The sequence below is a fragment of the Sarcophilus harrisii genome, chromosome 4 (genome assembly GCF_902635505.1).
Source record: "Sarcophilus harrisii chromosome 4, mSarHar1.11, whole genome shotgun sequence".
NCBI classification, from domain to species: domain Eukaryota; kingdom Metazoa; phylum Chordata; class Mammalia; order Dasyuromorphia; family Dasyuridae; genus Sarcophilus; species Sarcophilus harrisii.
In genome coordinates this window covers 438,678,624-438,691,731 of record NC_045429.1, presented here as the reverse complement: position 1 = coordinate 438,691,731, position 13,108 = coordinate 438,678,624, and the positions used below count along the sequence as shown (strand labels likewise).

The window sequence follows — 13,108 nt, the reverse complement described above, 5'->3', positions numbered from 1 at the left end:
CAGATGTGGCAGCTGAAGACGTTTATCCTCCTCCCCCAGGGCTATGAAGTTTCTTTATTTAAAGGCCCACAAAACAAAGTTTTTATTCCCCTCCAACAGTCTGAGGGACAGTGAACTGGCCCCCTGTTTAAAAAGTTTGACGACCCCTGTTAATGCTTTGGGGTTTATAAAGTACCTTGCTCACAGCAGTCCTGTGAGGTAGACACTATAAGTGTGATGAACTTCATTTTATAGATGAGAAAATAGCAGATCCAAGAAATGAATGGACTTGTCCAGAGTCTCCCAGCCAGAGGCAGACTTCAGACTCTGTCCTCCTCCAAATTGGGCTTGGGCAGGTTTCCTGTTCTGCCATCGCACCACCTAGATTAGAGGGAGTTGAGTTGAGTGTTTTGGTTTTCCAAGCCGATGAGGGGCCCCTCAGTGGTTCCAGTGCAGCATTTAGTGGCCAATGATAGGAAGCCTGAGTTGTGATCTCTCCGATTCCCTTCATTCACTGCACCCTCCACCCCAGCTCTCAATGACAATGACTGATGGTTCCCATTTGCTTTCAGTGCCTGCTTTTCCGTTTCTTGCTTGATGATCGCCTATGGAGCCAGTAACCCAAGATGTGAGTATTCAGGGCAAGAGGGGGAACTTGGGTGTGTTCTCTGGCATATTGCCACCCTACAAAAATAGGTACTGAGTTCTGGGAGGGGAACAGGGGTTAAGGGGCAGAGATGGTAGGAATTTCCAGTAGATTGTTTCACATTGCCAGCTGGGCAAGAGAACAGGTCACTTATCCAGGAAAACCACAGGGAAACTAGTGGTAGGTGTGAAACAGCCTCAGTGGTATTGCTCAACCCAAACTGACCCCGCTACTCCTGGGATGCCAAGTGGAAAATGGCACCCATCCAGCTGCAAAAGGACGGAGTTCTTATAGCATCCTGGCTCAGTCTTCCACTGAACACCCAGAGCTGCCCTGAGGGCACCGGCCTTCCCTCCCTGGGAGAGCCGATGCATTAAAATCAAAAGCACCTCCTTTGTGCTTGGTGCCAGTGAAAACAAGGACATAAAGAAACAGCCCTCCCTGCCCTCCCCCCCCCCAAATTGATAAATGGTCAAAGGATATGAACAGACAATTTTCAGATGATGAAATTAAAGCCATCTATAGTTATATGAAAAAATGCTCTTAATCACTATTGATCAGAGAAACATAAACGAAAACAATTCTGAGGGACCACCTCACAACTTTCAGATTGGCTAAGATGACAGGAAAAGATAATGATGAATGTCGGAGGGGATATGGGAGAACTGGAACATTAATGCATTGTTAGTGGAGTTGTAAAATGATCCAACCATTTCGGAAAGTGATTATAGCCCAAAGGGCTATAAACTGTGAATACCCTTTGACCCAGCAGTGTCTCTATTGGGCTTATAAACCAAAGAGATCTTAAAGCAGGGAAAGGGGCCCACCTGTGCTAAAATGCTTATGCGACTCTTTTTGCGGTTTACTACCACAAAATTGGAAAAGGAATGAATAGCCATCAGTTGGGGAATGGCTGAATAAGTTGTGGAACATGAAGATAAATCTCATAAAATCTCATAAATATAAAAATCATAAAAAATGATGAACAAGCTGACTTTAGAAAAGCCTGGAAAGATTTACATGAGCTGAGGCTGAGAAAACAAGCCAAACAGGGAGGACATTGGACACAATAACAGCAAGAATGGGCAATGAGTGACTCAGTGATCCAAAGCAATCCCAATAGACTTTGGACAGAAAATGCCATTTCAGTTTTGTCATCTCTCTCATGATTTTTCCATTTTGCTCTGATTTTTCTCTCCCAACATAATTCATAAAGTAATGTGTATTTAAAAGAAATTTAAAAGAAATTAAAAAGAAAAAAAAAAAAAAACAGCCCCTCCCCACTTTGGGAAGAGATTCAGTCAACAGGCATTTATTAAGCAGTGTGTGTGTGTGTGTGTGTGTGTGTGTGTGTGTGTGGCCCTGTCCTAAGTTGAATATCAAGCCAGTGCCTGCCCTTAAGGGACTTCCATACTACTATATACCCCTGTATGTGTCTAGGTACCCACAGACTCCAAAATGGTAGCGTGAGGGGCCAAGAAGAGCCTTGTGTTCTTAGAACATGATATTTGACTGGAGGCTTGAAGAAACGTGTTCTAAAGGTCAGAGGGCAGATTCTGAACCTCAGACCCTGGCATAGAGTTTGCAGGGCACAGATATTTCTATTGTGAGTGGAATGAGGCAGCTTTTACTAGTGAGATGCTAAGAGAGAGTGAACCGTGTTCTGAGGAGCGATTCCCTCCGTTTTCCTTTCCCAGCCTCCTTTCAGTTACACTGACTGTCAAAGAAGGAAGGGAGAGAAAGCAGGGCAGTCCGGGCATCCTCCCTCCCCAGTGGGCCAGCTTCCTGGGAGCCTCCTCCCTCCATAAATATTCTCCCTTTCCCCCACAGCCCTCTCTGTGCTCATCTTCATCTCCCTGTCTCTGAATGGCTTCGGTGGAATGTGCATGACCTTCACTTCGCTGACGGTAAGATCGTTTTGGCTCCCACCCTATCCCTCCCGTGTCTGCTCTGCCACAAGCCTTCCCTTTTATCAGAATGACAAAGAGAGAGCGGGGGAAGCGTTTCAGCAAAACTCACCTGGACATTGCCTGGGTCTGCCAGGAAGGGAGGGGGCCAGATCCACGTCTGGGCCTGGGCATTGTGGTCGCCCATCCTGCGTTTGTGTTTTGTGTCATTTCGTGTCATTTGGGCATTGTTTCCCAGTCCCCTTGTTCCCTCTGAATCGGCTCCCTAAGTCTCTGGAAGCGTCTCTGAGTCCCTCCTAGTCACCGCCTGGTTTTTGTAGCTTAGTCCTTTCTCGTTACCCCGGTTTCTCTCCACAGTTTGGTCGATGGGCACCTGCTTTGTTTCCAGGGGTTCGGTGCAACAAAAAGCGTTCTTGGTGTCCATGTCTCCATGCTTTCTGAAATGTTTCCCCGCCCTCGATGCTCTCAGTGCTCTTGCTGACAGAACCTCGGGTAGGGGTGTCACGGTTAGCTGACCCAGAGACAGTTGGTCTCTGGGTGCAAAGTTGGAAAGGGTTGGGGGCTTACTAACTATATGACTCTTGGGGGTCGCTCACCTCAGGGGCCTCCTCCTCCTCCATAAAATGGGGCATTGGCTTTCTAGCTCTGCATCTGCCTATGACCTATCGAGCAAACCAGCAGGAAGCTGGCACAGGGGCCCACCTTCTGCTCGGTCCCACTGGCAAACTCGAGAGAGGAGTTGGTCCCTCGAGGTCCTGGGGCCCTCTGGATGAGGGGAGGTGGAGCCGATAGAATGCCGGGTTTGAATCCGAGCTCTGCCGCTTGCTGCCTGTGTGCCAGGGGCCAACTCTCCCTTTCTCTGGGCCTCAGTTTCCTGCTTTGTAACACGAGGTGCTTGGATTGGTGGCCTCTGGAGTCCCTGCCAACCTGAAGTCAGGTTCTTTCCCCTCTGACCCAGGGAAGTGGCCCATCCTTGGCTCAGGGTTTGTTAGAGAAGATGGTCTTCGGCCTGTTAACCACATAGCATCGGGACAGAACATTTTCTGTCTTGTCCCTTTTCCTCCTCATCTGCCTTTGGCAAATGCTGCCATGATGTTCCGGAGACTGGCATAGCAGCACAGCCTAAAAAAAGACCATGACTGGAACTTCCCCACACCCCACCCTCGCCTTGCCTCTTGTTATGAAACTAAGAGGGAAAACTTAGGTAAGGGAGGATCTGTTTTCTTTCTGAGTTGGCTCCACCTACTCTGGGGCAGTGAAGGTGGGGAAAGGTCTCTGCACCTCTCCTTTATCTTTCACCCTTCACAGGAACAGCTGGCTGAAAGTGGGCTTCTGTGCACAGGAAAAGCAGGTTTGAATAAATAGAGTTTGGGGGAAAACACCCTCGTGTTACAGAACAGGAAACTGAGGCTTGAGGAAAGGGAGATTTGCCCACTGGCATACAGGCAGTGAATGGAAAGAGGAAAAGGGAAGCGGTTCCATATGAGAGGGCAGCCAGAGAAGATTTTTCTTATTCAACAGTTTAGGCTATTCTAAGATTCAAAAAGTCATGAGAATAATGAGATTATTTAGACAGAAGATTAAAAGGTAGTCTTTATTTTTAAAATATGTATCAATACCATGTGTTTTCATGTTACCTTCATTTTTGAACTATTTTCTTCTCCTTTACCCACAAAGAACAAAAGAAATAAAAGAGGTGTGTGTGGGGGGGGGGAGAGTTGAGCAAGCAAACACGTCAGCTAAGTGTGTGTATGTGGTGTTCCATATCCATAGTCTCCCACCTCTGCAAAAAAGAAGGAGGTACATTTTGTCATTAGAGGGTTCTCTTTGGGACAGGGCATGATGTTCCTGGACAGGGCATATCCTGGGGCATTTGGGCAGCTCTGTTCTTGCCCTTGCAGGGGGCAAAAGCCAGGAGGAGCCTGTGAAGCAATTGAGGGAAGGGGGCCAGGAGGAAGGAGGAAACAAGGAGTTGGCTTAACCCTATTTAAAGAGTTAGAGTAACCCTTGGGCCCTAATTGCCCTGCCTTTTAGTTCACCAGCTTTAGGAGGAGAGCACGAACCAGCTCAGAGCTGTGTGTATGCACGTGTTCATCCGCCTCCTGACACTGCCGGATGATACCATAGAGGGCCTTGTTGAAAAAGTGAGCCAGCTGCCTTTGGAACACGCCTTGTGCCTCCTCCCTTGGTCTTCATCTTCCCAGGTTTCCACACCAGCTTGGAACCTTTGCTTAGCTGCCGCAGGTCATGAGCCACCTCAGAGAAGAAAGGGAACCCTTTGGTGCTTTAAGGACTTTAGGTGTGCTTATCCACTCATTAACTACTTAGAGGGGTATTAGCGTCTCATTAACAGTTCCCTTGTGGGCTCTGAGCCAGAATCTGGGGCCAAAACTAGTAAAATCCCCAGCTCTGATTCCAGGTCAATGGGTCTAGGAGCTGTAAACCTCCCCTTGATGCTCTATTCCAGGTTCTCCTGTACCCCCTGTATCCCTGCTGCCCCCCCCCCCAGCTTCCCAACTCCTCTTCCTTCCCTTTTCTTTTTCCTAAAACTGAAGGATTCTTTCCTAAAACTCATAGAAGTCTCCAGCCTTGGACTTAGCTGGAGCTGGGCAAAGCAGTCAGAGCTTTGTTTCTAGAGCCTGAAGGGACCTCAGAAGGTCATGGGATCCAGCCCCCTGTCGTAGTGACTCCCATTTTGTGGCTGTGATTGATTCGGTGACATTAGTTGGCGGTTTGTAATAAAGAGAAGAGACAGTCTGTGCCTCTGAGGGCCTCATGTCTGAAAATATTCAGCACTGGAGCTAGAGAAGCTCTCTCAGAAACAGGAGGACAGGCGGGTCACCGGGGCAGTCGTGAATTCATCAGCTTCTTTTCAGCACCAAGGAACTAGAGAAATGGCACCGACGGACAAGCCTGGGGTCACAGGACCTGCATTCAAATCTTGCTTCTGCCGCTTAGTCTCTGGGAGAGCCGGCTAAGCTCACTTGTACTGTTTCCTCTGGTGTAAATTTAGGGGGTTGGACTGCAGAGCTGGGAATCATCTGGGGATGGCTACAAGGTTTGTGGGAATGAAAGGATCATCAAGGGAGGATAGCAGAAGCTTGGGTCCTTAGAACGTCCTCTAGATTTTCTCCACATAACTTGTTTTCCCACAGATAAAAGTCAGGAGTAGCACTGACCACTCGATTGTGCTGGCAAGGATACAAAGTGTGGAGTAAAAGTGCCTTTGTACTGAGCCAGGCGCTGCTGGGTGCCGTGGGGTTGGGGAGGGGGCAGAAGGTACATGTGAATAAGGAGACTTCTCTGTGGGATGGTGGCAGTGCTGATGCCCCCCCCCCCATCCCTGGACCTAGCACTTCCCTCAGGGTGGCCCAGAGAAAGGGATGCTAATGAGCCCCCACCAGGAGATCCGTCCCTAGGAGTCTGTCTTTGTTGTTCTTATTCTCGAAGAGGACCATGACATCAGGAGGGGACGCCATGACATGCAAGGGAATTGGATTTGAGGGAGGGCATCTGCGCGAGGTCCCCTGCCTCACTGTCCCCTCCAGAGTCTGCTAGGTCCAGTGGCCAGAGAGTATCAGGACGCCGGGAGGTGGAGACACATGTGGCAAGGGAGAACGGGGGTGTAGTGACACAAGTAAGACAGTGGTTCCTTCTCTTCCCGAGCCAGCTCTGGCTCCCTGGATAACCTTTTCTGGGAATCTGTGCCCATGGTGTTGGCAGCTCACGAGAAGCTTGCTAATGGCCACAGGCAGGGCTTGTGGTGGAGTGGTGCTTTGCAAATCAGGCTTTTTGCTTTTCTGAGTTGGCCCTTTAAGGGGAATTGGAGTAAGAGCCCTAAGGGACAGGGTCAGAGGTGTTAGGTAATGTTCTTGGGCTGCCTAGGACTTCTGCTGAGCCCGGGAAACCTGGTTTGTCCACATAGGCCGAGACTGAAAAAAGCAGAAATGCAGGTTTCAGCTGCCATCGTCCCTAGGATAGAAGGAGATCCGTGTTCTCTGGGCCCCTCTCCTGCCCACATTTGAACCTGTTGCATATTGGGAATCTTCAGGATTATTTCTGCCCTTCTCTGACCCTCCTCCCCAGACAGGAAACCTGCTTTGTGGTGACAGGACCTCTGCATGGAGACAGGTCCCAGTCCCTGAGAGGTTGGGCTACCATGTGAATAAAGGCAAGCGGAGGACACTTTAGAATAATATGAGAGGCCGTGGCTTTGTCCTGTCAGACACCTATGGCTTCAGCATCATGTCTCTCCAGCTTTTCCAGGATCTCTTGCTGCATATCTACACCTCATGGCCAATCTCGGCCTCCCAGCATATTGGAGCACATCCAGAGCCCTGGGATTCTGCTCAATCCTCAGTCTGTCCAATCTGACCTTTTCATTTTTACAGATGAGGCAACTGAGGCCCAGGGAGGGAAGGAATTAGGATTGTGGCTCAGGAATTAAAAGGGACTTCAAAGACTATTTTCTGTGACCTTCCCTTTTACAGATAAGGAAGCTGAGGTCCAGGGAGGTAGAATTACTCACCTATGGCCACATAGATCGTAAGCACAAGAGAGGGGGTTTGAAGCCAGACCCTGTGACTCGGAGCCCCTTCTCTTGCCCCTTTGGCCTCCAGCTGTGTTTGGGCCCCATCAGGACTCCCGCCCCAGGGCCTCTCCTAAAGCACCGAGCTGCCCCATAGCCACTTCTCCTCCATCTGGGAGTGCACTTTAGTTTGTTTGCTTAATTCCTTCCATTTATACAATTTACCACTTTGGTGGAGCTCATCGATGGGGCGCGTAAACACGGCCCAGTGGGTGCAGCTAGCCTGGTGCAATCTGGAGCCTCTGTTGCTTAGAGATGGAAGCTGATGCAGCCAACATTTTGAAAATCTCTTTTCCACCTCATTACTCTGACCTTTGTCAGTGTGGGTGGAACAGGGAGTTCTGGGATGAAAACCTGGCAGGGGCGTGGAGTTCAAGTGGGGAGGGGAGGGTCCTAAGAGCTACCCAGTTTCTTAATGAAAAAGGTCTGACTTCCCACTGAGACCAGGAGGGCAGAAAGTGAGCAGAGTGGGTTCCAGACTGAAGCTCCCCACTGGCGTGTCTGAGAGAGGGGATGGCTTCTTCAGCTGGGGATGGCAGCTTTTGGAGAAGTGCGGTTCGGGCCCCTTGGCTTCCTTCGGAACCTTCTGGGCTTTCCTCTCTGAGGGGCTGCAGCTCCCTTACGCGGCTACCAGAGGAAAGTAAGGAACTGAGTCTTCCAGGATGCTGGGCCCATGGGCTTTCGGCTGTCCCGGGCCTCCCGGTATCCTGTCTGTGACCAGACGCACAGCCTCAGCAGCCTTTCTGCCCAATGTCCAGGGGATCAGAGGCACAGATTATGGGGAGAAGCAAAGTTTTGGTAGTTCTGAAGTGGAGTAGGAAGTCCAGGGAGAGCAAGGAGCAGGGGATGTGGGGATTATGGCATAGTGGTAAACTGTTATTCCCTCTTGGCCACTGAGTTTTGTTGTTGTTCTGTCACTTTAGTCCTGTCCAAATCTTGGGGATCCCTTTGGGGTTTTCTTGGTGGAGATACTGAAGTGGTTTGCCATTTCCTTCTCCAGTTCATTTTACAGATAAGGAAACCGAGGCAAGTAGGGTGATGTGATTTGGCCAAAGTCCTCCTAGCTAGTAATTGTCTGAGGCCAGATTTGAACTCGGGGTTTCCTGGTCCCAGACCTAGGGCTTTACCCACTGCACCACTCAGCTGCCTCAATGGCGCCAAGTAGGAATCTCGTACATATGGCAGCTAATGACCAAACAATAGAGGAATCCAGGGTATGGATATCCCAGCAGCAGAGCCAAGCTCCCGGTCCATGTCCCCTCACTCTGCAGTCTCCCAAGAACCCTCCTTGGACTTCTGGTTTGTGGTTCTGCCTCTTGGGGCCCAAAAGAAGCTGCTGCCAGCTCTCTACCCCTAGCCAGAACACTGTCTCTGAGGCTTTGCCAAAGCACCTGACTCAACAGGGGGAATCAGGCACTTGGGGCAGTGGTCCTTGCAGGCCTCGGTCTTATCTCCCGCCCCACCCTTCCCAGCCCTTCCCAGCAGCAGCTGGGAAACTGCTTATCAGGCAGGCCCAAAGATGACCACGGCGTCTTTGTGAGATGGAGCTCTTGGCCCAGAGGATCTCAGCTGTGAGGTTATAAAACAGTACAGCTTGGCCGGGTTGGCTTGTCCAGACTGGCACCTGGATCCCTGCCTGTGCGGGCACTCACACAAACACTGGGCGTGTGCGAGTCTCTCCAGGTGGCACGGCCTCTCTTCCTGGGCTGGGCTCCCCTCCAGTCCCTGGGTCTCCCTCGGAGACCTCTGGCCTGGGCCCCTAGGCAGACCTGGGATGGGACCTTTGGGCCTCTCGTGTTCCATTTACCACTTGAGTCGAATGACAAGAGACCCTCCGTTCAAATTCAATCCAATCCGGGAGGATTTAGCCAGCAGGTTTCCCAGTCATAAAATGTGACAGATGGAGACTCCAAAGTCATAAGTAACACTGCTCCCGCCACTGTACCTGCGGCGGCGGCGGCCCCTGCTCCTCCTGATACTGGTGCTTCTGTTAGTTCTGTGACTGGCTGCTGCTCTGCTGCTCTTGCTGTTACCATTACTGCTACTTCTATTCCTGCTGTTACCATCACTACTGCTGCTACTGCTGTTGCCATTGCTGTTACTGTTACTGTGCTATTATTATTATTACTACTGTTGTTACTATCACTACTACTACTGTTACTGTTGCTGCTACTGTTACTGCTATCCCTGTTGTAACTATTATTTTTATTGCTGCTGCTGCTATTGTTGTTGCTGCTCCTATTACTCCTCCTCCTGAGGTTACTATCACTAATGCTATTGCTGTTGCTGTTATTATCACTACTGCTACTACTATTTCTGCTACTCCTGCTGCTACTGTTACTCCTGCTATTCCTATTACTACTACTGCTGCTCCTATTACTGCTCCTATTCCTCCTCCTTCTGTGGTTACTATCACAATGCTATTGTTGCTGTTATTATCACTACTGCTACTACTATTTCTGCTACTCCTGCTGCTACTGTTACTCCTGCTATTCCTATTACTACTACTGCTGCTCCTATTACCATTACTATTACTCTTCCTGGGGTTACTGTCGCTACTCCTGCTGCTACTTTGTTGATACTATCACTGCTGCTGCTCCTGCTGTTATTGTTGCTACTGCTGCTCCTATTACTGCTCCTATTCCTCCTCCTTCTGTGGTTACTATCACAATGCTATTGTTGCTGCTGTTATCACTACTGCTACTACTATTACTGCTGCTCCTGCTGTTACTGTTGCTCCTGCTGCTCCTATTACTGCTCCCATTCCTCCTCCTCCTGGGGTTACTATCGCTGCTCCTGCTGCTACTTTGCTGGTACTATCACTGCTGCTGCTGCTGTTATTATCACGCCTGCTCCTACTGTTACTGTCCGTATTGCGACTCCTGCTGCTGCTCCCACTGCCACCAGCACCACCAGCACCAGCAGCAGCCAGCCCAATACTCACTCGTGCGCCGGGCGCTGTGCTGAGCACTTTACAGTGTTATCTTGTCTGTTCTGAGCGCTTTACAGTGCTATCTTGTTGATTTCCAACAGCCCCGGCAGGTAGGGACTAGCATGATCCCCATTTTCTAGCCGAGGAAATGGGTCAAACAGGTTAAGTGATTTGCCCAAAGTGTTGGAGGCAGGATTTGAACTCAGATTTTCCTGACCACCAGTTAGGTCCAGGGCTCTATGCTCTCTGCCGTTCCCTAACTACCAGGGTCCCCGGCTTCAAGGAGCTTCCTGGGAAGAAAATACTTCACGCAGAGCAATCAAAACATCTGTACACAGCAGATAGGGGGAAGGAGGGCCTGGGAGGAAGTCTTCACCACTGGGGGTGTGCAGAAAGGCTTCCTGGAGGAAGGGACCAGTTAAGCTATGCCATGAAAAGATCCCGAGCAGTGGAGGTGGGGAAAGAAGGTGTTGGGGTCATGGGGGGAGCAGGATGATGATGGAGAGGCCAGTTGGGTGAAACAGGAGGCTGGGGACAGGGAGTAAGCTGGGACTCTTTGTAGAAAGGCCAACCCTGGGAGTTTGTTTCTAGTTTGTCCTGGGGTTCTTGATCGTTCTTGAGCAGACCTGTGCAGTTGCTGTTGCTGTGCATCCCTCATCTTATAGACAAGGAAACTGAGTCAAGGATGTGAAATGAGTTAGACCAAGGTTCCTACAGGTAAACAGCTGAGCAAGGATTGGAACCCGGCACCTCGGACCCTAAGTCTGGCCCTCTTTGCACCATACTGTGCTGCTGGTGCCTTTTTTTTTTAAATCTCTAAACCTCCTTTCTTGGTTCTGTGGCTGGGAGTCTCCTAAGCTCGCTGTATGACAGCGTTGCACAGATCCAGTTGGTCATGGCCAGCACCTTAGAGCACTTTTGGGTTTACAGAGAGCTCACCCTGCATGCCCCTTTGGACCCGGGCTGGTGGGCTCTCTCCTGTAGCCTCCAGGACCTCCTGGAAGGCACTCCATGTGACTGAATTTCAGTTTCCTGATCTGCCAGACCGGGGGTTGAATTTAGGTTGCCTAAGGTGCCCAGTGAGCAGTCGAGAGGATAGAAAGCTGGCATTGGGCTTTGGGAAGGCCGCCTTTGATGCCCTGTGACCCCTGCGTGTTCCGGGCAGCTCTCTGAGGTTCTCAGCTGCACGGAAGGTGCCGGCCTTTCTCCCTCTCCTCAGGTGTCTATGGCCCTCTGGGATCATGGGATGGGGCCCAGGACTGGCTTGGGGAGGGGCTGGAAGTCACCCTGAGTGGTTGCAGAGCTGGGAGAGGGGCCAGACTTGCTGTTTACTTCCCTCTGAGAAGGTCAGGCTGACTGTGCCTGTTTACAGCTCTTGAGAGCTCTCAAGAGGCTGCTTGCGAGGGAGTGAGTCACCGGCATTCCAGCGTGAGCAGGGCCCGGGATAGAACAGCCAGTCCCTGGCAGGGGGGGCTGGCGAAAGCTGGGCTGATTCACCCCATGGAAGTCGGCTGACCGGGACCCGGAGTGTCGGTGGCTCCGGAAGTCCCCAAGGACCCTGATGGAGCCGGGAGAGTGGATGCCGAGATTCTAAGAAATCAGGAAATGGTTGTTGCTGAGCGGGTTCCTTTGAGTGTGTGGGGCTGAGCCCAGCCTCTGATGTGCCAGGCAGCGGGCACATGAAGCTGCTCAGCATCTTCTGTCTGGTGGCCAAGCTGCTTGTCCTGGGGAGGACACAGAGAAAGGGATGGGGTGCCTGCTCTCGGGGAGCACAGGGGCTGGGAAGGCCTCACAAGATGCGAGCCGATCACCCCCCACTCCATATAGCCCTAAACTGGCCCGAGGAGACATTAATGCCCGCCCCATGTGTGAAAGACACATCTTTACTTGGTATAAGTTCTGTGTGGATTGAATAGAGGCAGTGTTGCCTAGTGACTGGGAAGCTGATCTCAGAGCGCAGGAGTTCGGGGTTCAAATTCCATCCTAATATATCCTGGCAAGTGAACTCACAACCCACAAGGTCGTGGGGGTTCCTGACGTTTGTTGGGCCATTCACCCCTTTGGGGAGCTGGTGAAGCCTGTGAACCCCTTCTCTGAATAATGGAGGGGGTTCTTTTTAATTCATAACTGAAGGAAATACTAAATTTTAGCTAGAGTTAGTGAAAATAAAGCTTGTCATTTTTTCTCATCCATGCTCACTAACCCCCAGGCCCATTTCCTCTGCTTCCCGGCATTGGTCCAGAGTTCTCTCATCTTTGTTTTTCCCGTACCTACGCTGCCCTCTCCTTCCCCCATATGTCCATAGACTGTAAGCTCCTTGAAGGCAGGGGCTTCGCATTTCTATTATTCAGATGTACCTAGTAGGTACTTAATAGTTGTATGGCCACTTTTGTGGAGGAGGGGAGTTTTCAGGAGGAGAGGGCTGCTGGGTGAGAAGCAGAACCCCAGGGAAGGCTGGGGAGGGGAGGGCCAACAGTTCTGCCCGACGGGGGTGGGAAGGCTGGAGAAGGGGCTTCTTTCAGAACATGGAGTCACAGGGAAGCTCTCCTGAGGAGGGCAAGGGGCCAAGGTTCTGGCCTTCAGCTGCCTCCATCCTTTTTCTTTGATGCTTTAAAAAAAAAAAAAAAAAAAAAAAAAGATAGTGGCGAGGGGACAGCAAAGGAAGTCAGAGTGGATTTTAAAGTAAGGAAAGTGATCACTGCAGTTAGTGGCCCAGGTCTGGTCTGAGTGGGTTGTCACCTCTGTATCCAGTTCTTTGGGAGGATTGAAAAGGAATTTGTGGACTTGGGAGGGGAGCCTCGCGTTCAGTCACAAACTTGTGGCACCTGGACAGATGGCAGCTGCCAATCCTTTGCCCCAGGATGTCCCGAGAGCTAGGCCTGGAAGGGCCTTGGAGGCAGTGGGTCCAAATTCATCATTTGACAGATGAGGAAATTAAGGCCCAGGGACTTTCCCAAAGTCACCCAGGTTCATAGAGTCATAGTCAGGATACCACTGTGACCAATCCCATAACTGCGGGTGAAGAAGGACACCTGCCTATGTGCCGAGTCTCAGAG

General features: G+C 50.7%; 1 protein-coding gene across 3 annotated transcripts in view; it reads left to right on the top strand.

Moving 5' to 3' along the window:
* SLC43A2 (solute carrier family 43 member 2) overlaps window positions 1-13,108 on the top strand; it is a 47,257-nt gene that overhangs the window by 16,255 nt on the left and 17,894 nt on the right. For all 3 annotated transcript variants that reach the window (XM_031967782.1, XM_003770115.4, XM_031967783.1), the window contains exons 3-4: window positions 552-607; window positions 2,456-2,532. In XM_031967782.1, the coding sequence (XP_031823642.1) occupies window positions 552-607; window positions 2,456-2,532 (133 nt within the window). The remainder of the gene's footprint in view (window positions 1-551; window positions 608-2,455; window positions 2,533-13,108) is intronic.